The sequence below is a fragment of the Mastacembelus armatus genome, chromosome 24 (genome assembly GCF_900324485.2).
Source record: "Mastacembelus armatus chromosome 24, fMasArm1.2, whole genome shotgun sequence".
Lineage (NCBI taxonomy): Eukaryota > Metazoa > Chordata > Actinopteri > Synbranchiformes > Mastacembelidae > Mastacembelus > Mastacembelus armatus.
Genome location: NC_046656.1, coordinates 12,127,313 through 12,150,967, shown reverse-complemented (window position 1 = coordinate 12,150,967; position 23,655 = coordinate 12,127,313). Strand labels below are relative to the sequence as shown.

The following is a 23,655-nucleotide window of genomic DNA, read 5'->3' as shown; positions in this document are numbered from 1 at the left end:
GATGTGTCCTAAAAAGGATTTTAACACATAAAACTTCAAATCAAAACTCAAAACCAGTTTACTGATATCATGTTGATCTCACACCACCCTTCTTCACACCATCTTCACCAACATATCTGATTTAACATATACAGAAATACATCTCCTTTAACCTTTCACAGCCATTCAGTTGAGTCTTTGACAGGAAAAGAAAACATGCTAGCCCTTCAAAAAGCATTTTGCTGCTTTACTGATAATTTCTTTGAAGGAGCATTTCAAGTAATCCATCTTTTGTTAACATAAAGAATTCTTTCTCTCCAAACAGGTAGTGGAAATCTTAGTGTCCTTTTTTTGTTTATAAGACACTCTACCCTGGTTAGAGTAAACAATTTACTGTCTTTGTAGATCATGTCCCCTTAGCTATGTAATTTGAGATGAAAACATGTTTATGGTAAAAATAATAAGCGTTTGTCTTTGACTCCCACATAACATAACATTTCATTCTTTCATTTGCCCAAATTTAAAATAAGTTATACCAGGTAAGCACTTTTGACTGGGAGACTCTTATTATGGAAAAAAAGTTATGTAAACTGGAAGCTGATTCCTCACATTAGCCTTTATATAAAGTAACAGAGATGTGCACTTGTTCTTTCACTCCTTAAATACAAGTTAAATACAACAGAAAGCAAATGTTGCCCTTATACCACAGAAGGTGAAGTGTTACCAGCTCCAGTTAAACTATCTGCACAAGTTGCTACACCAGGATTCAGGGTGATGATTATGATTAGGCCAAGTTTCTTATGTAAGAGTGCAGAGAAATTAGTCATTGTGAAATCTCAGTATAGTTGGAGTATCTTCTAGTCTGATTATAGGACTGATTTGCCTTGATCAAACAGATTTGAGAGCAGCAAAGTTTCAGTGACACACTAATGGTCAGGCGGGGAGAAATGTGAAGTGTGCTCAGAACGACTGCATGAGGATGTCAGAGTTGTGCTGTCAATTTGCTTTGTCGCATCTGGCCACATGGTTGGTATCTGTGCAGTTAGTGCTGATCAGAGCAGTCAGGTGAAGCAGTTACTGGATGGAGATCTGGATGGATGAGTGTGTTGCTTTGACTCTTTGTGGAATGGCACTTTGTCTCTAGCTGCATGCAGTCTCCAGTGCAAGGTCTGTGTGGCATGGTCTTCATTCTTTGATCTGCATAGAAGAAAAACAAAAGCACACTGGCTTAAGATATTTCATCCAAGTAAGAGAAATAGAGAACTACAGCTTCAATTTAAAACTGTAAAAAGTAAATATATATATTCAATAATATAAAGTCTAAATGTTGTTTTCACAGTCTAAAATTAAGATGCACTTTACCTCAGTGACAACCCCTGCAGCAATAGTGGAGCCTACATATCGCAGCATGAAGCGGCCCAGTTCCTTGTAGTCCTTGTACAGCTCTAATGACACCGGTCTCTGGGTCTGGATCTCCACGATGGCATTCATACCCTTACTCAAACACCTTCAGAGGAAGAAGAATTGGGATTATATTTTCCATATTATATCTGACAAAGCAGAGAAACTAAGTAACATTAAGTGCTTACTATGTGGATTGCTGACAGTGATACCATAATGTAATAACATTAAATACAACAAAAACAGAAGTCCAACATATTAAAGTAGTTAAAGTGATTACAATCATTGCTTTCCAGCCTGCAGACCAGTTCTTTCTATCTGGAGTACACAGTAAGGTTATGTGTATATTCATAATACAACATGTAATACAATCCCCCCCAGCCATAACTCTACTTTGGTTTCTTCTTGAGGACTTCACCACTGCTCTTGTGTAGAACACTGATGAGTTTCCTAATGGTGGCAGGCTCACTGACTGACTGGTAATGCAGCAGCACCTACACCAAGCACACACAGACAGAGTAGCATAATGAAAAAAACATACAATACAATACAATACAATAAAAGGAAAGGGAGCCTGTTATGTGGAATTACCCTAAAAAGCCTTAGCAACATGAAAGTCTGTAAATGTGTAGGTTTGCGTGCACTTACTGGGAAGCCTTGTGTTATAGGGACTTCGATATTGAAGATGAGCACCCGGGCTCTGAATCGAGTGCAGGCTCGAATAGGCTCCTTGGGATCACAGAACACACAGCCAACACTGGAGTTGTCAGAACACACACAGTAAGAAAAATTAAACCAAGGCATAATCACAACACCAGCCCACATATCTTATATCATTTCACAGATTTTTTTTTTTTAAATGAATACACTTTCAGGGTCTAAGGACAAAGGGTGTGTTATACATATTTTAAAAACCCCTTCAGGAAAATATGTAGTTTGTGACTGTGGACTGTAAACAGAAAATTTGACTTGATTTTCATTTATCATATGTCATTTGTTTACTTGATCTTAATGATGTCAATGCCAGTGACCGTCAGGCTGACATGGTCTCCTGCTGCAGCCCAATCCACAGCCTCATCATGTAGAGTAATTCCTACAGACAGAGAAATTTGCCAGTTGCCACAGGATGGCAGTATTTATCACTACTCATTCAATAATTGTCCAAACAGACATACAAACAGCACAGAGAATACAAGTGTGCATGAGGCTGAGATGTTAATGAAAAAAACACAAGAGTAGCATTTTATTTTAACATAGGTTAATCTTAGTTGCGTGGCTTCTCTGAGGAAACATTATAATGGTGTTTATTCTCATATCTTATTCACATGTCTTTTCTTTTGCTTGAGTCTTCTTCTATGAATGAAGAAAATGCCATGCAGGTGACATAAAAATTAAAACAAAAGTACCAAAGACAGTAATAATGTCACTAAGGCAACAAAGATACAGCAGTGTGTACCTTTGACATTGCAAGTTTCATTGGGAGGCATAGCCAGTACTCTGTCTCCAGTCTGGATAGAACCAGCCTCAATCTTCCCTGTAACACAGAAGCCGGAACCCTGGTCTGGGGAAGAAAATGCAAGATCAGCAATTTGTTTTAATTTAAAAAAAGAGAAATGAAAAAGGACATTAACAAAATCTGAGTATGCAAGTGTGTATCAGTGATTTTACCTTTGAACACATCTGAGACGCACAGTCTGAAAGGTTTGTCTACAGACCTCTGAGGCGCTTTGAAGCCATCTTTTGAAGAGAGGAACATGCCAGAAGATTAAAGATAAATAAGGACAATAGTGTGTGGCAGAAAGGCTAGCAACTATTATGAGAAATATTATGAACAGGGGTTGAGGAATCATTTTCACTGGTACTGGTATTGGATGTTACAGTCTTCATATCCCCTGTCCAGATGATCAGCACTTTAATGACATGTCAGTGCTGTGTGAGTACAATATGTACGCAAAACTGTGAAGAAGGTATATTTCATTTCCTCTTGGTTATGCACCAGTCATTCTGTCCTGCAGTGAGTCATTTTGAAGTAATAACCTACTCACATCTGTGTTTTGAGCATATAATAATATTTAACTTAAAAAATGCAATATTTGATACCCAGTAATTTGGGATAATTGAATGGTGGTAGCATCTGATGCAGGTCAAGTTGGTCCCAATATTCAACACCAGTCCACATGACAACAGATGAACCAAAAGTGATTTTTTGTTCATATATTTGCAAAAAACCCAGGATGGAAAAAGGGAAAAGGGTTCCTAGAGAAAACCTATGTCTGAGTGTCAAAAGGCACTAAACACTTAAGGCAATTTAAACCATGCCAGTGTGTCTTACCAATCTGTTCCAGCAGGCTAGGCCCAGAGTACCAAGAGGTGAGCTGGGACACTGAACCTCTGGTGGCAAGGTTTTCTCCTGAAAGGCCGCTAGTGGGGATATAGTAAACATCAGACTCCTGCTAAAAAAAGATTAAAAAAAAAAAAAAAAAAGATCAAACAAAAGGGAAGCTAGGACATACTTCGTCTTAGTCAAACATATAAAATGCCTGTTGATACACTGACACTGATATTGTATGATGTCAAGTTGTGGAGTCAGTTGTTGCCAACTCACCTTGAATCCTGCCTGCTTTAGAAAATGGCCAAGTTTGGAGATGATTTCTTGGAAACGCTCTTGTTGCCAGTTTACCTGATTTGTATACACACATAAAGGAAAAAGGAAAAATACACAGACCGAAAGTTTCCCCTTCAGCACAGCTTTGAAATGGAAATGTGTCAGCAACATGCCAGTGATTATAGGAAACAAAAACACAAAAAAACATTCACAAGCACACACAGTTCCCTATGGCCATCTTCTCTCCTGAGAGAAACATTTAAAGGTGTGACATCATGAATTTTGGGAAAATAGTACATCAAATATAAAGGTCTTTATTTTTTAGTGAACGCCATAATTTGTCAGCTTCGCAGTATACAGCAGTGCCCTTCTGAGTAAGCCAGGAAATTCTGGTGCTGGATTTTTGCAGACGTGATTCAGTGATATTTGTGCGCTGTCTGCAATTTGAATTTCTACCAAATTTTCACAAAAAAATAAGTAGGGAACATCCAGATTTTGCACATAATTAGGTGAAAATGATAGCCCTTCTCACTAATTTAAGTGATGATATTAGTCTAAAAGAGCTGTTTTGGAGTTCATGTGAAGACATCTGATTATGTCACTTTGTGCTTTGGGATAATATATTTTGTAAGAAATACTCAGAAGATTTACCAATGATGAAAATAATAGATGCACTCCTAAAAATGACCCATATTATGGCTCAGTATCCCTGCTATGTATCAATAATGTGCAGCATGTTTGACCTGGTCCATCTTGTTGACAGCCACAGCTAGCTGGGTGACGCCCAGTGAACGCACTAACAGGGCATGCTCTCTGGTCTGACCACCCGCCTCGAAGCCCGCCTCAAACTCTCCTCTGCTGGCATCCACCACAAGCACCGCCACGTCAGCCTGGAGAGAAAAGCAAGAGAAAAGACAATACCTATGTGCATCTGTTGCTGCTGAGTCAGGTGTATGCTTTAAACACAAAACACAAATCCAACACAAAACTCAGTTTAACAACTGAATTCAGCTGTTCATCTATTTTAACAAATGCCTGAAGTTTTCAAGAGGATTTATGGGGAGTTTTAAGTGACTGAAATGTTAGTGTTTCTACAAAGTTAAATAAAATTCCTACAGGCAGTATTGCAGAAATACTGTTTTTTTTTCTCTTTTTAAATTAATAAACATCTGCTTTACTGGAGATAAATACAGGATGAGAAACATCACCTTAAGCCTCAGTGTACATGTTTGACTCACACAGTAACTTTGTTAAAACAGAAATTCCTTAGCTAGTGCATCAGCTTTGACATTAGCATTAACATAATGACAGTCATAAGGAAAAAAGAGAAACTATATTAATCCCACAAGAGAGACAGGCATGCACACCCACGTCTGCAAAAACACCTTGCGACACCAACACCCAAAACCACTTTATTTCCTATCTTGCTGATGGGTGGGGCAGGCTCAGGGTGTGCTGCAGGATGGGCAAAAATCATTTTAATCAGAAGGTTTGCAAGGCTAAAGAGATGTTTGAATTCACCATCAGCACCAATTAAGATCAGATGCTCAGATGCCATATTTGTATGTAAATGATATATATTCAGAGGTATTAGAAGAATCCATTATCCAATATTAGATATGAATTCTTTCAACCATCTCCCAAGAATTTACAGTAGCCTACACTCTGTAGCTACCCCTTTAATGCTGATGTGTGTATTAGGTCATGTTACAAATCACTGAGCAGGACTGCTTTATGACAGCATTAAATCTCTGCATGAGTTTAATAAAGTGCCTTGATATGTTACATATTTAATTTGTGATATTGCAAAATTGCATATAAAAATACATGAACTATAGCATATAATTTTATACAGACTGCATGCACCCCTATACTATACTCTAGCATTTTTACTTACCTCTAACATAAATATTTTATATATATTTACTCTGTCACTTTGCTGCTTTTACGGTAGCATTGCATACTGTTTTCATGTGTACCCTGTTCCTCTCTGGTCTGACTTTGTACTATTTTCAGACTTAAATTTTCCTCTGCGTCTCCGTCTAAGTTACAATAATATGCTCGATGCTTGCAGTTGGTCCTGCACCATTATTGTATGTCAGAACTTTGTTACACTTTGCGTTACACACACTGCCAACACCTGTTTCAAATGTTTCTTCCTAGGTAATACATCAACATTGGTTCTATATGCTTGAAGACTGTTACATGGTATACCTGTGCAGCTCCTGTAATCATGTTGGGAATGAAGTCTCTGTGTCCTGGTGCATCCATTAGGGTCACCACTTTTGAGTTTGTCTCAAACTTGGTCATGCCCACATCCATTGTCACACCCCTGAAACAAAATATAAATAATTAAGATTTTTTTCTAACAATTTGACCTATCTGCAATGGTGTGCAAATAATAGTGTAAACACACTGTGGAAACAAAAAAAAAAAAAAAAAAAAAAAAAAAACAATCCCTTGAACTGCTTTATGATGGGATGTGGATTAAAGCCGGGGTTAATTTCAGTTTAAGGACAACATTGTATAGTGGGGGAGGCTCTCAGTCACATGACGTATCACGCAGTTGCTTCAGAAGTTACAGATAAATGAATAAGAATCCCACCCGAGTCACTTTCTGTTTCTGGCATATTTCGCTTCCGTTTCACTCTGGTTATAACAGAGGGAGGGCAAAGGTACAGACCTTTGTGTTAAAGGTATACAGGTCTTCAAGAGGAAAATGTGTTCCAACTAGTGTAGGAAAATTTTGATCCTTCTAAAGACCGTAATCTGTTTTTTTTGTTTTTAAATTACAAATTTTTGTGCCTATACTTTATGCCAAAATCTACCTGTCCCTCTCCTCGCCAGTTTCATCCAGGACCCAAGCATAGGCAAACGAGGCCTTTCCAGCCTTCTTCGACTCCTGCTCATACTTGTGCATGGTGCGTTTGTTGACATTGCCCAACAGATAAAGCAGGTGGCCCATCAGTGTGCTTTTACCTGCATCCACGTGACCTGCAGAGAGGGAGGGGATGTCATAATGCCATGAATTCAGGATGCAACAAGAAATCATAGAGAATAAGGGCTTTGAGGATGGGGAACACAGCAGGGAGGGATGAGGACAGATGGGAAGATTGTAACAAGAATGATAAGATAGGCGGGGAAGAGAGAACGTATGATATGGCAAAGGGAAGCCACAGATGGGAGAAGGAAAGAAGTAGAATTGCACAAGTAGAGGGAGACAGACAGAAATGGGAACAAGGACCGAGTGTAAGAGGGGGAAGGGAGAGGACCTTGGTAAAACGAAAAGTTTCACAGGCTGTGAGAAACTAGAATCATCTGCACTTCTGAAACTACCAAGTCACTTTTTCTGGTGTAACTGAGAATGAGAAAATATGACTGAACAACTGTACAATTAAACTTAGACATATGCACACCAAACAAGTCCAACACAAAGAGGGCATCAAAGTTATTGACTGAATAACACTCTAAAGAAATATCAGGCTCTGGACAGCTTAAGCTGTATGAGGAACATTAAGTGCACATTAACCAAATAAAGGAAATGGCAGGAAAAGAAACTGATCTGGTGATTGTTTTTCTGCACCAGTCATGCAATGTGTCAAAATTCTCATGTAGGCATCAGGGATGTTGTTTTAAATGTAAGAAATACCATTTTGGAAGAAGTAAAAACTCCATAATTTCAGACTGCAGAGAGCACTTCACTTAAAATAAAAATGAAACTGCCAAAGTTTTCAATATGCTAAGATTTTGCATAAATATGCAAATATTCAAATTTAAATAGGTTCCTCTGCTTTACATTTACACTATATGCTCAAGCCATCAAAAATAATACATAATATTTAAAAAAAGCAGTACTGTATAAACCAATATGTGCACTGTAGCATAGTAAGCAACTAAAAAATCTGTGGTACAAGAATGACAGTGACCATATGGTTATTTATTAATTTTTTTCCCCCAGTGTTGTTTGTGTAGAATGTGCTTTTCTATCCCTTGTAACTGTGCTGATACCTTAATGTAGTATAAAGTGAAATAAAGTAACATGCACATATGTCTTTTGTGCTTGTTTATAAGTATGTGCATTTTCTTCGTACCTATAACCACTAAATTTAGCAGAGGTTTTCCACCCTGCCTCTTCTCCAGTTCAGCCTTGATATTAATTGCCTGCCGGGCCTTTCCAGATGATCGGCCTGGGGTGGGAACCGTGGAGGGTTCGTCTCCATTCAACCCTTCGGATGGCGTCTCAGGACGTTTAGATGGCAACTCTGTGGCAGGTGTTACAGTGGCATTTTCGGGGCTGCCACCTCGGCGCACTGGAGTAGTGACAACACCATTCTCCCCTGTGCTGGGGAGAAAATGCGAACAAGTTTAATCAATGTGAAATACAACTCTTCTCTGTAACAGATGGCAATTATACCTGAATTAAGCTTCCAAAATCATTAACAGCACATTCCTAAACAAGACTACACCCTAAGAAATTGAAGTATCTACAGTGCTTAACAGCTCACCCAAATTTTTTTTCTTAAGTGATATTACTATGTTACCAGGCTCAAGGTTTTCCAGTGTAACTAGGTGGAAGCATTTCATTATGCCAGAAATGTTTTTTAATGAGGTGAATTAGAACGATGTGTATTAGGTACCTTGGAACATCAAAGCCCATAGTCTGCTTCTTCCCAGAGACGGTCATGCGGGCCACTTTGGGTACCACTTCAGAGTCCAGCTTATTGTGAGACACATCTCTGCTATTAGCTAAGGAGATGAGAAGAACAATATGTACACATGTACATTAAGCAGGACTCTCAGTAGTCAATAACAAAAGGAACATAATATTTTTTTTTACACAAAAAACAATTCAGAAAGTCCAAGGTACTTTCTGCAGAACTCTGTGATAAATTGTGGTGAGGCATGGTCAAGACAGGTGTATAAAACTATTTTTCAAAGCTTTGAGTGTTGTGGGGAGGAAAAAGGATTCAATGGCTGTAAAATGCACCAAATTTATAACCACCAGGGCTCTTCCCAGAGACAGACATCCTGCCAAAATGAGTAACCAGACAAGAAGGGCCTTGGTCAGACAGGTGACCGAGAACAGCTGTATGAGATATAAGAACTGTATGAAATGGCAAATGGCATTGCTTCCATATTTCATAATCCAAGTAAGAATAAACGATTTCCCTTATTCTGCTTAATTGCAAGTAGATTTTTCACTTATGTTACATTGCTCTGCAAAAATCATCTAGAAGTAAAAGTTCTCATAATAATTTGTGGATGACAGTAGAGTAGCTCAGAGTAAGCATTGGTTTAAACATGGTTTTGACTGCTTTCTTTTGAAATGACCAACTCTGTGATGTATATTGAAAACGCTGCATCTGCACAATGGTAACATGAAATACATGGCAACATTATTACACCAACACAGCTTACTCAGCAATGTATACCACTGTTTGTTGATTGAGACATCTTAAGGATACTGGAACAAGATAGTGTTTATGACTATTTTCCTGGTCATCTTTGCAACACAACCAACATGTCTTTTAAGGCGTGAGCATATAAGGCAATCAGTTGCACTCTGAATCTCCCATCTGCTGACTGGTAGTTCATATTCTGCTGCACTGAGACTTCTTGAGATCATTGCTTTGTCATCCCAGTCCCAAATGGCCACCAGTACCAGTCATATCAACCTGCTACTGATTCATTTATACTGGGCTGCACAGCCAAGCCTACTGCACAGTGTGCATCTGTGTGCATATGTGTGGCAGTGACATCCTGGTTCAGAAAGGGTTAATTTCAGAAGTGGCCGTTGCCTCCTGTCTCCACGTAAATAGAGCAGTGACACAGCATTTCACAGAATGAATCTTTTGAAAAGATGTCACCTCAGCAAAGTGCATGGTTTTAGGTAAATGTGTGTTTCATCTCACACACACACACACACACACTTGATTAAAACAAACTTGTGTATCACTGAATTGGCAGTTTATTAGGTGCATCGATGTTAAACAAATAAAACAGCCCTGCAATAAATGATCCTCTCATGAACGTGGTGATGTTTAGTTTTTCAGAAACACCTCTTTATATTATACAGTGCAGCAACAGCACAAACTACATCCAACAAAATAATCACAGTTGAACCAACATCTACTTCAAAACAAAACTGAACATATATGTAAAGGATTTATTGCAGTACCATTGCATTGCAGTATGTTAGCTAATGTGTACCTAATAAACCGAGTGCATCTGCACTACAACACCTCTGGAAGATACAAAAAAAAAAAAGGTATGTTACAACTTTAAAAGGGATTAAGTGTTTTCATCATTATTATATAAATGCAACATATGATGTCCTTGGATGTACTTGATCTAGTAAAAAACAAAAAGTTTGTTCTTTTGATGTCTTGTGCAAGATTTGGATATAAAGCACCATCTTTATTGAGCTTAAAGATTTAGATAAGTATTCATATTATAAATTATACTAATTATGTGTGTCCCTATGTGCTTCACACAGTTTATTCATCATGAAAAAACACCCTGAGAGAAAATGAGAGGAAACGGATGAGATTCAACTGAATTATTAATGGACTTTCTCTAACCAAGCATTCTCTGAATGACTTGCTCTGCATTAGAGAAAAAAGTCCCTCTCATTTTGAAACACCGATACACAGGCAGTTCACTGCACTCTGAAATGGATTTTTTTCTTTATGAGGTAATGGCAATTATGTGCTGTTTATTCCCACACACTGATATGTCCAAAAGATGGAAAAGAGGACAATGAAAGGTAAAATTTAAAAATAACTTCTAAAAACAACTAGCTGCTCAAAAAAATGTGTAAACATAGATAAACTATTACTTTACAAGTTCTAAAAAGTAAATATATACTTGAATAGATGGACCCATGCAGAAAAGGCAGCATTTTTTACCACTAGCACTGATTTCTATATCAATAGAGTCCTGCAGTAACCTGCAACATGAGATGGAAAAAGCACTCTCTGGGGAATTTTGGTTCTTCCTGCAGCTGGGGGGGCTTGACTCGTCCCTGCTACAGTGACGTGGAGGTTTCTACCACCTGTGTCAAAAAGGCCACCAGCTACCAGCTTGACAAGGAACATCAGCTGTGAGACAAATGAACTGATTATATTCAGTAATATTATAGTCAGCTAATTAAACCTATTCTATACCTAATTTAGTTTGGAAAAACCCCCAAATGAATATAAAGCCAAAGGGCAGGATTATTTATTACATTCCTTTAAGATCTTTAACCTGGGGTAAAACAGACTAGTGCACCCTACTGCAACCCCCCACCCCTCCATGTCTTAAACAAAAAAACAATCCCTTTTAACTACCGGACACGGCACTCTGTCAAAACACTGTAATACCTTTGCAAACAACTTACTTGCCAGATCATTTTTTGGGGCTTGCCTGGGGGCAGCATTAACAGGAGGGCAGCATGAGAACAACTATACAGAGCAATCAGGTTCTGAGGCTCAGAACAGGATCTCTTTACAATGTTTGGACTGGCAGGTAAACAAATGGCGTCCTCCCATACAGGATTTCTCTAGCACAGGGGACCCTTGCAATGACTAAGAGTGAGTCAACTGTACACCTTGGCCTGAGGGCCCAACTGAGCACAGGATAAAAGGAGTCCGCCCAGGATATGCAAATATCAATCCTCCCCCCAATTCAAAGCACACAAGTGTTCAGCAAAAAGTAAAATAACTAGGGCTCTGGTTGAAAGATCAGATAATGGGGTGACAGTGAGACTTGACTCACAAGGCAAGGTGGATGTAGAAGTGAGAGCAAGAGACCAAAGAGATATATCTTTATATATACATATATACACAACGCATAAGGGATGAGCAAAAATCGATCAGGTACTATAAATTTTCAAGGAAGAAAAACCCTTACTCAAAAAAATGTTTAATAAAACTCTGGAAAGAAATTTCTAATTTTGAGACTGCTCCCTACCACTTGAGGCCGCTAAAGGCTGCAAGAGTGAAGAATTGTGTTTGACTTAAAGTCTTCATAAGCCTAGTGAGGGGGAATGTGGAGGGGGGGAATTTTAATTGATTCAAGTAACTGAGTCCAGACCAGTGTGCCAGAGCTAAAGTTCTCTCTCTCTCTCTCTCTCACTGCTACAAATACTCTTCAGGTACTGTATATTACCCAAAGTGCCACAGAGTGAAAATAGTATGAAGGCTTTAAAAACAGGCAACTTTTGAAGTGATTTTCAACATTAAGGATAAGGTAAAATCACCAGATGTGGTATAAAACCTTCATTCTTGCACTTCCTGAAGCATGACAGTCTATTTCTACTCTAAATTAATGATTTTACCAGTGGGCCAAACTCGAAGTTGGATCTCATTCACATTTGAAAAATCAACAAAGACATGAATGAAACTGACTATGAAGGAAATGAGAATACAGGCTAAGGGATAAACTAAGTACAATTGATCTGACCCCTTTCAGAATGACACAGATGTGTCAGTACCACCACTCAACATTTCAGTAAGCTACATCTCCTCATTCTTAACACCCACCTGCTCAGTAGACAGTCACCCTGAGTCATACCAGCTATCTGAGAACCTTGACCTACTGTTGTGTTTACAGACAGATTTCAAAACAGAACCAGAGAAAGATTTTTCTCTCAACTACAGCACAAACACCGATTATATCAAGACAATTCTGGTGTTGCTTTTTGGAGCACCCACTTTTCCTTCAGTTCTGCTATAGACACGACGCACATCTGGAGCTTTCAAAACAACAAAGGCAACATTGCCTTATGCAATAAATATTTACCCTCATAGAGTTGAGATACAGGACAGCTTTATCAACCGTTTTGGTACATTTCAGATAAGGCATTGCAATTATGATGTCAGGCTGATTTTCAGTTTAAAGACTTGTAATACCAGAGCAGAACACTCTCAAATAGCAGGGCTGCAAGGTTACTTGTATTAAAATCTTTATTTTAAGTCATATGTATTAGTTCTACATGGCAGCGGGTCTCATGATAGAACTCACTATATAGAGTTAAGTCACATAAAAGAATTTAGAGGTTAAATATGGTATTAAAAATGATATATGTGCATTTTATTTCACTAGAAAATATTTGTAACAACCACAATTCAAAATTAATATTCTGCTTATCGCATAATTATACTGAGAAATATCTTAAAAACTTATTGTAGCATATTTTATCACAGAAGTTGTTGGGGAAACTTGGAAAACTTCTTTTTCCTTCTGCAGGCCTCAGTAGCCACCCTGCATATTTATCAAAAACAGCTTTTCTTGACTAAGATGTAGTTTTAGCATCTAACTTTATGTAACATAATGACACCTCACTGTACTATTAATATTTTCTAATTGTTTAGATGTTCCAATACAATTGCCAATTCTAGTGCTTTGTTTGCTGATTTCAGAGCCAACAAGCAAACTGGAAGAGGTAGCCTATTTGTAAATTTTAGAAGAGTTGATTATGATAGTGATAAAATCTCATGAACACTCAACTTATAAAGTGTCAGATTTAAACAAGCGATTTATTTGAAGTTTGGGCAGTTCAGAGCATTTCGTGACTCCAATATGAAAAACTTTCACAAACCACAGAAAAACAATAGAGAAATAAAGGACAAGAACACAAAAATTATCTTGCATGACGGCTAATGACTCAGCTGCAAGAAAATCCCTTCTGTCTGAGGGATATTACCCACTGGAGTGTGAATGAGAGAGAGAATATCTCATCTAAAGAATCTCAATCTGCAAAAAGTGCATGTGAAAAACCATGATTTTAAACAAACCAGCTAAATGTATTTTAAACAATTTGGGCACTAAAAACCTGAAATATGTATTAAACAGACACTTTACGTGGGCTTCACGAGAGCTTTCTTACAACATTAAATCGTTGTAATGCTGAGTATTAAGTGTTAGTAATGAACACCCCTCAGTGTTGTGCTGGTTTAGATTTATATTTTCTATCTTGATGTAGACTCATGATAATGCAATGAGTGACTTTAATAAGAAAGAAAACCACAGTTATCCTAAGAAAAACAATGAAAAGTCTTACTTAGGACTTACCTAGGTGTCCTGGTAGACACTACCAAATCATCATACAGGTTGTTCCACAATGTCCCTAAGGACAGTTGAATCTACATTAGAATGGCTTCAGAATACACACTACATGAAGCAAAGTGAATGACTGAACAGGGGAAAAGCAAGGCATGATACATGAGCCTCAATGAAAATGATCTGAGGAACCACTAATACAAACAAATACAAGAAGATATCCCAAATATCCCTCTGCAAAGTCTCATGGTCTAAAAATGTCTAAAAATTTATTTCTGTACTTTCATAAATTTGCACTAAATATTAGCATATTTCAGTTAAAGTTGCAATAGCACAGCATGTAAAGCCAAATTTCTTCTAATACTACTTTTTCCATTTAAATTTAACACGACCCTCAGTCCTCTTTCCTGTAAACGTACTTTGCCACAACAAAGCACCAGCACTAATGCCATGTAAGCCCAAATACACCTCCTTTCTTTTGACCACTTATTGTGCATAAAATGGTATTTTCCAGTGTTGGCACTACTTCACAACAAAACAATGTTTGTGCAACATGTACGCCTTGCAAAAATGCAGAGCCTGTAAAGACACAAAATGATTTGATCTGTCAAAGCTTCTGACAAAGCTGTGAAAGTTGAGAGACATGATCAGATTTTCCTACGTAGGTGGTGTTAAAAAAGAGTCAGAGGGTAAGATGATTGGCTGCTGCGCCGAGTCGAGTGCTTGGGGTGACATTTTCTCCCAGAGTGCAGTTTCCTGCACAAACCCACACACTGGCTCGCCTTAAGACAAAAGGACAAAACAGTTGCTGGACAACCCCCACTTGTTAATAATAGTTACTCATTTAGAGATTTTCACAGACCAAAATCTGAAAATACTGCAGATCATATCTTCCCTCCACAACATCCCTGATACATTTAATTATTTGCAAACATCATACTGCTCCCAGGACTACATGTAGACTTAGAAACCTGTTTGACTTCTAATGTTTGACTTGTCATTATTACCACTATCTGCCCTTTATTCATTTCCCTCAGGCTCACCACTCTGTGTTTAACACCCTGAGGGTCCACTTGTACCTGTATGAAGTATACCGACATCTAGACCAAAGTCTGCCCCTTTATTCAAAGAGAATTCTCACAACTAAGACAACAATGGAGCAATGCACAAAAATGACTAAACCATAAAGTCTGACATCAGTCCTGATCTTCTCTTGCACCACAACTACAGTACAACATCTAATGTCCCCATGACAACAAGATTACTAACTTTGTTTACGGTTAACAACATCATATATATAGTAGGTCTCCTTGGTCTTAATACATGTTATCTACCGAACCTTGAACCAGTCCACATTAATTTCTTTAAATGTATGATACTCTGTTGAAAACAATACCAGTGACTCGCAGTGAAAATGTGAGAGTCTTTTGGCCTAAACCCAAAAAAAAAAAAAAAAAAAAGCATACACTGCATAAGACACAATGAATTTAAATACAAAAATATTGATGCCAACAATATGATCCTTAAAAATAGACAGGTGTTGCACATACTACATTGTAATGTAGTACATTGTAAACAGCGTTCTGGTTATTTATTTATTAATTTTTTTTACACAATGCATATATACAACTAAAAGGATACGTCACAGGCGCATTCAGAACACATAAATTTAGTCATCTTTATTTCAAAATTGACAAACCACTGGCAGCACGCAGTAGCACCCAGTGTAAATCAAATCAATTTGTAAATCATAGTATTAAAAGTTTAAAGAAAAAAAAAACACTTCAAAAAAACAATGAAAACTCTTACCTTCAAACCTCATGTTTAAAGGTATTTGTTTTGACTCGGTAAGTACACTTATATGTGCTCCCTCTAAAATTAAATTAATTTTCTCACCAAGTAAACAATAAAAACTGTATATATGTATATATGTGTATGTGTTTGTGCATAAGTGTGCATGTGTTCTCACTCTCTCATGGGAAAATCTCCAGGTGTCCTCTAAACCAAAAAGTCAACCCCATGATCTCAAACACAGGCAGCAGTAAACCAGTACAAGGGTTAACTGATCCATATTCCAATAGCTGCAGCACACCTGCAAGCAAAATCAACCTCTTTTTTTTTTTTGGAGGGTTCATGCAGCTCAAAGCTAGAAAAGAGGATATGGTAAAAGTGATACACTTTATTTTTCTGGCTAAGATTTAACTACTTTATTGTCATACAAAACTTAAAAAGCCAATGGACACCTAAGGATACAAAAATAAGATTAAAATTTAAAATATAGAAAAAAAATACAGTAAATGAGACAATCTTTCTAAAAGTTCTTAAAATACTTTGAAGGTTTAAGCAATTATTTTCTAGCTGCCAGAGTGGGTCTGAGTAGCAACATAAGAATTGTTTGCTTGCTGCTATTAAAAAAAACTGCACAGTTGCTGTAATACTACTGTTTCTAAAAGAGTATGTCATTCTGCTATACTGTTGGTCCCAAAGGTTTCTTTACTCCACAACACTGTTTGTGGGACACAAAAACAAAGAGTAAGGACTGATGACCATAAGAGCTGTATTGCTTAGAGTTTAGTTCAGCTGATGGTGCCAAAAAGTTCGGAGGTACCAAGTGACTCAATTTATCACTAGCTTTGATGAAAATGACTTTTGTTGTTTTTGTTTCCACTTATCTACCGAGTGAAAGCTTTTTTCTGATTAGCACGGACAATGTCATCAGGCGAAGGCGTGTCAAAGCGAAACGGCACAATTGGCGAAAGTGCAGTAAGCTGGTCTTTGGATTTCTCCTGCAATTTACAGAGCAAAGCCTGGCAACCACTTTCTCTCTGATCACCTTTTATTTTTCCTTTAAACATATTCCTTCTTCTCTTTGAAGGTCTGCGGCTCTGGATCGACAAAGTAATCGCAAATACCGAAGGTCTTGCAAAAACAGAAGAGTCCAATCCAAAGAAAACTGAAGCTGGAGAGGAAGGTGAAGGGAGGTTGTCACAATAATGAGATCCTGCTCCTTGTGTCTGGGCCATAAGTGCACACAAATCAATACTCTGGCCTAGCTCAGTTGGCCTGGCGTTTTGGTGGTATGGTTTGTGGTTGAGCTTACACTTAATACCGCCCTCTGTAGCACCTTCTGCCAACACACCCACCCTCTCTGGTTTTTCTGGTGAAAGGAGCGACGTGAGGGAGTATTGTGACCCATTTGAGGTGGTTGAGGTTTTGCCTTTGTGTTCACAAGCCAAATGTGATAAAGAGAGCAAGTCAGGGAGGCCAGGTGTTTGTTTCAGTACATTTGCAGGAGATTCTGAGCCAACAGATTGAGAGGATGCTAAGGTACTGTTGGTTCGATGTTGCAACGCTAGCTGGGACAGTGAGACAGTTCCGTCCAAGCACGCAGGAGTAATGTTTAATTTAGAAAAGCTAAGTGCATTTCCTGGTTGTTCAGTGCTCTGTGATTGAGTGTGAATCGGTGTACTCCTGTTTTGGTGCTGTGAAGCTAGCTCAGATAGTGACAGCATTTGTGCTGGTGGTGTGATACCCTGACACTTTAAAGAGGCTACACTGCTATTGGGAGTGGGAAAAGAGTTACTGAAACTTGGACTGCGGTTTGAATGTTCCTGGATTAAGTCAGCCAATGACAGGTTTCCCTTAGGCTCAGTGACAGCGGCTCTGCCTCCAGTCCCAACTCCCACCAAGTGCTGATTGCTCTGTAAGGCAGAGCTAAGGCTCCCGAACCCAGGAGGAGCAGCCAGAGAAGATCTGGCAGTTGTTAATTTAGGGTTGCTTAGTGTAAGACTACTGAGAGAAACTGAGAGGAAGTTTGAGGGGACTGAGTGGTTAGATGCTGAGGACATATTTAAAGATGCCAAAGTTCCCAATGAAAGACTATTCTGATTGGAAAGAATGGATGAAGGCCCTACTGTGAGAGGACTTAATAAGGGAGCACCCAAACCTTCATGTGTGTTAGCTATTAAGTTTTCATTGTCAAAGCTGTTAACTGGGTGAGCCTTATGCTGACATAAGAGGTCATGCATGTTTTGTGCACTTGTTGGCACATGTGATTGTGTATGTTTGCAACCATCAGTCTGGGGGTTGCATGTCTTGGATGTTATATCTGTGTGAGAAGCAAACAAGCAGGCTCCTTACCTTACGAAAGCCAATTGCAAGTTGTCGTATAGGAGAGAGGAGGACCAGATGAATCATACCATAAACATAAGGGGAAAAAACAGAAAAAAGGCACTTTGTTAAACATTTGCATGACCTAAACGTGTCATCCCACACATTTGGGTGAAATGAATGGTGAAACTTAGCATCACAGCCCATAACTCCAGCTTTGTGGGGAATGTTAATCTGTCTTTAAAGTAATAACAGCTGTCTTATTTAACTACAACTAGCCTAATTTATTGGTTATATCATTATTACATAGATGTATATCCCTGAAAAAAATATCCATCTATTTTAAAACGTTGTGACTGTTGAGGCAGTCGGACTAGGCATTATTTGAACATATCAACTTAAAAGTACAAATCTGTACTACTTAAATCAGGAACCTTTTCATTTTTCTGTCAAAGAAAACATACTTTAGCTACTTGACAAGAAAAAAACATGTAGGAAATATCTCAATCATTGAGTTTATGATGAAAAAACATTTCCACATTCTGTGGTGTGCTTTGGAAAATAAATAAATAAAAATATTCAAACTATTATCTAGTATCTATCTATGGAAAACCAGTCAAAGACAACAAATTTTAACCACATTTCGATCCGCTCCAGGCGTACCTTTCTCAGCCATGGTCTCTTGTTTGGTTCTCTCTGGAAGCTGTGCTTTCTCCTGACTAACTTTTGCAACTGTAGCCGTCTCACTGGTGCTTCTGGTAGCTGGTGCTGTTTTAGCATCTCCAGACAAGACTGCATCCAGTGCCTTCTGAGGGTCAAATCCATAACGTATAGCTGCCTGGTTCAGGACTGAGTCTGGTATTGCATCTCCCAGCACTGTCCGCATATGGTCCAGACAGGAATACAGCTTTGCTACAGAGTACAATACATAACATTGTATTGGTAATGCATAAAAAAGGATAAGGAAAAATAAAACTACTAGTTTAACACTATATTTGTTATCTTCAGTTTACAAATTTTCTAAGGTAAAGATAAGATTTATTATTTGTAACCTGCATATTGTTGTACGGATTTTATGATGATGTTACCTTGATCAAGAGGGTCAAGGCTGTGACTGATGGTAGGGGACATAGGAACATCTTCATCTCCATATTCTTCCTCTTCTAAAGGTTCCTCCTTTGGTGCATGCCTCTCTTGACGTGAGTAGATGAACTGATTTGCTAAATAAACCATAAACATCTTTTATTATTCACCAGTTACAACCTCTAAGAAATGGATAGGATCAGGGATAAGGACATCAGAGGGACAGCTCATGTTAGATGTTTTGGAGAAAAGGCCAGGGAAGCCAGATTGAGATGGTTTGGACATGTTCAGAGGAGGGACAGTGAATACATTGGTAAAAGGATGCTGAGGTTAGAGTTGCCAGGAAGGAGGCCTAGAGGAAGACCAAAGAGGAGGTTCTTGGATGTAGTCAAGGAGGACATGAGGATAGTTGATGTGGGTGTGGAAGATACAGAGGATAGGGTTAAGTGGGGGCAGACGATTCGCTGTGGCGACCCCTGAAGGGAGCAGCCGAAAGGAAAAGAAGAAGTTACAACCTCTAAGATGTGATAAGTAGTTCATGTATGCAATGTAAGTGGTCACTGAGTCACATTAATTCTATATCAATACATAAGGAGAAATGCATTGATTTTATTTATGTTGTTGGAGTACCTTTTGATTTTTTTTCCCCTTCAGAATAAAATTAGAGTGGTGAACATCCACACTGTGAATCCTCGATTCACTGACACTCACCTGTTGCTGGTGATATACAGCAGTAGTCATCTTCCACAGACTGTCCATACATGTCATCTTCTTCAAAGTCTAGAAATATGTAATTGAGGCTTCAATGTCTTCCTTTTAATTACGTAACACAAAGATCCATATGTATAAAATGCATTTGTAGTTAAGATAAAGAGTTCTTTGTGACAGCTGTGGTTTTGCCTTGTCAGCAGTTTTACAGAACACAAAGCAAACAGTAAAAATCATATCCAGGTAATTTCTCTAGTTAGATCACTCGAGGTTTTACAAATTGGTAGGCTGAGTAAATGAGTAATAAAGTGATAAGTTCAATATCAATATATCACACCCAGCACTGAATTAGGCGTTTGTAGCTAGAGTTTTAGCAAAACAATGTAGCTTTAAGTTAGCATAGTAGCTATATTTAACTTTTGTAGTTAAACCAAAGCTAAACACAACCAAGTACTGACAAATCACATTTTAACACAGCGTTGCACTGAAAGCTTAGCGTTATAAATAGATACTCCTATTAACGGTGAATTCATCTTGTGCCTGGTGCCAAGTGACACGACATTATCCTGCTAGCTAAACTAGCTAGCTTTAGCTGCTAAAACACCCATAAGTAGCAGTGAATTTTAGCTTAGCGGCTAACGAGCCTGGACGGTTGAGGCCTTGTCGTGACGTTTAAACAATTACCAAAAACTAGTTAGGGTTATATACCTTCATCGTAGTTGTAACGTCGGACATTTCTGTGCCGAGACATTTTGTTACGTGTCTTCTCTCGGCCCCAGCGAAAATGTTTTGCGACTCCCAGGCTGTTGTGACATGTGTCTAAGTCTCTCACTCACTGCCCGGCTGCCATTACTGCTGGTGCTACTGCTGGCTGCGAAATTACAGCAGCAAGGACGTCGGAATTAATTCTGCAGCTTCAGAAATGGATCGTTTATATAACAGATTTTATTTTTAGGTTTTTCAATCTCCCACGTGTGTATTTTGCTTTGTTGCTCATCAAAACAGATTATATTATTTAGAAAAAAAAACTTGCTCTTTCATTTTTTTTCTCGCACACGTAACTTCCGGTTGTAGTCCCACCGATGCTGCCTAGGGTCAGATCTCCAAACCATGTTTACCAATTTACTCGGTACTGACTGACAGCAGAAAGGGAGACACTGGCTGTCAGTTTGTTGAATGTTGCAGAGCTGACATTTTTCAGTATTTGAAAAGATATTACGTTTATGAAATAAGGAAACAGGCGCCATTTAAACATGTAATTTTATCATATAGGCTAAATCCTTAAAATCATATTAATAAAGGAGTGTTATTTGTATGAAAAAGGAAGCACAACACAGAGATAAATGATGACAAAGTTGGAAAGAGCTTTTTCTTTTTGCACAAATTTGAAGAACTCATGAGCAATTCACTAAAAAACTTGCACATACAATATTCCCTCTGTGATCTTTGGCTTTGAATGTCTAAACCATTTTTTGTCAAAGGTTATGCTATGGTTAGAGACCTACCCATGTAAGCCCACACTCTTCACCTCACACAAGCACCCTATGAGTGACATATTTTTTTCCTACTGTCTCTGCACCACAAGAAACTTTTAGCCTCAAAGGAGAAAGACATAAGTTGTGCGTGTGTGCTTGTATTGTGCAGCATATGAGCTTGTTTATCTGTGAATGGGTGTTTGCAAGAAACTTTGTAGTCACAAATATGTGTGCAGGTGCGGTTTTAATGTTTTGTTGTCCTGATCTCATCTACTGAAGCCCATGTTCCAGTAAAAGAGAAGAAGTTGAAAATGTCAAACAATAATCTGATACCAGTGATGCAGTTGAAGTATACACTTGCACATCTGCATGGTGAAATGAAATATGAGGTTTGGCGTGTCTCCCCAATCTAAAAATAGAGCAGAATAAAGAAAGACGTCTGCTTAGGTAATTGTGAAGACCTTTTCACAATGAGTGTCTCATATTGCAACCGGCAGTTTGACGAAGAGTGGCATTAATTGACAAAGGTTAGTAAGAACAGAAGGGGGATCATTCATATCAGAAGGCAAGACTAGTTGAGGAGTTACTGTTTACTGTGCACAAAGTTTTAACTTTGGTTAACAGTGTGCATATGTGTCTGCGCGTGCATGTGTGTCTGTAAGTGGGTGGAGGTTTCCCTTCTAAAATTCCACTTCCTGCGTTTTGAAGTTTTGGTTGCACATCTACATGTCAAAATAAACAACTGCACATTCACACATGGAACACATGCATGCAGACACAAACACGCTCGTTTTACAGGGTCACACAGGTGACACAGAGGGAACTCTTCCTTTGCATTACTAAAATGTTTCTAGGGCATTTTAAAACCAGAGACAAAGAACAGCAACTGATATGTAATGGAAATGGAACATATTGCCCACAAGTAAAAAATAATGTATAAAACAGTCTCAGCATTCAATTGTAATAGAGGTTACAGCTTTTCTCATGCATTGTTGTTGCTTATAACCTTTTGCAGCTCAGAAAACCACAAACCTTGTAGACAAAAAAAAAAATCAAAAGTCATTTATACAGTGTGACGCCAAAAATATATTTTTGTTTGCTTATTTTTATTGTTTTCTTTATAAGTCTTTCTGATTTCTTTATCTAGTCAGGTTTAGAGATGAAATAAATATGTGTTTGTGGTGTAACACGGCTGAGGTGTGATTTTTTCACACCTCTGCACAGGATCTGAACATTTGTTTCCTTTGAATGTCTTTTGAGCATGCTCTGGTCAAATCTGTGCAGCCGACATAGCCACAGGTTTCATGGAAAGGCTGATAAACGAATTGGTGGTGTGCAACGATTTCTAAGAGAATTATTTCTGAACTGATTAGATGGGTTAAACAGATGGATGGACAGATTGCCAGAAGAATAAGGGGTTAAGTGGGTGGGTGCTTTTTTAAAATTATGTAGAAATTAAAGAATGACTAATACACTTCATGGTGTGTATCCATCATATTTTTTTCTGTATCTGAATAATAATAAATTCTAATGTGTAAAAATGTGACTAGTGATTGTATGGTGATACAGGAACCAAAGCAAACTATTGGAAATCTGTCAACAACAGTATGTAAATCTGAAAACAGATTAATTCTGTTGTAATTGTAGTAGACAAAGCCTTTACACAAGAAGGTGGGGGTGAGGTCCATCCCAAAGGTTGGCAATGGGTATGAGGTAATGTTTTACATAATTTGCCAAGGGCACTAGGCATCATGAGAAGACTCTTTCATAGAAAAATGCAAAATCTACACCCTCAGCAGTCTTGGCCCAACCTAATAAAATCAAAGAATCATGCCTAACATACTTAAAGTGGTAAGTTTTGAAATTAAAAGTGATAAAATCAAAACTCCTGAAACAAAATCAATAGCAAGTAGTTTGTTTATAAAACTTTACCATTTAATTGACAATTTCTATAGAGTATATATTCATTAACAATGCATTTTTAAATTTGTATTTTATAATGTAGAGATCCAGTGCATGTCTATCAACATGCTGGTTTATTTAACCACATAACCATACAGGATCACTTTCACTACCTGTTTGACTTGGGATAAACTTTTCCACAGTGCAGGCCTTTACATACACACTGACATATATACACTTACACACATACAGACAATTAACAATACCCATGTTTGGCTTCCCAACACTGGATATGAAAGCCGGGTGGGATGATATCTAAGGTCCAGGGGCCATCATTAAAAGAATTAT

At 38.2% G+C, this 23,655-nt stretch overlaps 1 protein-coding gene across 3 annotated transcripts; it reads right to left on the bottom strand.

The window, feature by feature from the left end:
* Positions 1 to 42: 42 nt before the first annotated feature.
* Positions 43 to 20,935, bottom strand: hbs1l (HBS1-like translational GTPase). Of its 3 annotated transcripts, none has more exons than XM_026319190.2 (18): positions 20,639 to 20,920; positions 19,934 to 20,002; positions 19,228 to 19,359; positions 18,803 to 19,051; positions 8,623 to 8,731; positions 8,077 to 8,327; positions 6,814 to 6,979; positions 6,200 to 6,317; positions 4,729 to 4,875; positions 3,986 to 4,060; positions 3,713 to 3,830; positions 3,049 to 3,117; positions 2,837 to 2,941; positions 2,383 to 2,473; positions 2,029 to 2,137; positions 1,774 to 1,874; positions 1,342 to 1,486; positions 43 to 1,176 (listed from the first exon to the last, which is right to left on the bottom strand). In XM_026319190.2, the coding sequence occupies exons 1-18, from the start codon at positions 20,679 to 20,681 to the stop codon at positions 1,165 to 1,167; spliced, it is 2,109 nt and encodes a 702-aa protein (XP_026174975.1). In that variant the 5' UTR covers positions 20,682 to 20,920; the 3' UTR covers positions 43 to 1,164. The 3 variants fall into 3 exon arrangements, with proteins under 3 accessions (XP_026174975.1, XP_026174974.1, XP_026174976.1); XM_026319189.2 differs by having other exon boundaries at positions 3,713 to 3,833; positions 20,639 to 20,919; XM_026319191.2 differs by lacking the exons at positions 43 to 1,176; positions 1,342 to 1,486; positions 1,774 to 1,874; ... (9 more) ...; positions 8,077 to 8,327; positions 8,623 to 8,731 and adding an exon at positions 15,502 to 18,164 and having other exon boundaries at positions 20,639 to 20,935.
* Between the last annotated feature and the right edge of the window lie 2,720 nt (positions 20,936 to 23,655).

What these genes read in the sequence shown, in the direction of transcription:
- hbs1l (XM_026319189.2), bottom strand. Translation starts at nt 20,681, where the DNA reads ATGTCTCGGCACAGAAATGTCCGACGTTACAACTACGATGAAG. An exon ending in AGAGACCATGGCTGAGAAAG is followed by an intron (nt 8,732 to 18,802) that starts GTACGCCTGGAG and finishes TCATCTCCTTAG; the next exon opens with CTAATAGCAGAGATGTGTCT. An exon ending in CTGTCAACAAGATGGACCAG is followed by an intron (nt 4,061 to 4,728) that starts GTCAAACATGCT and finishes TATACAAATCAG; the next exon opens with GTAAACTGGCAACAAGAGCG.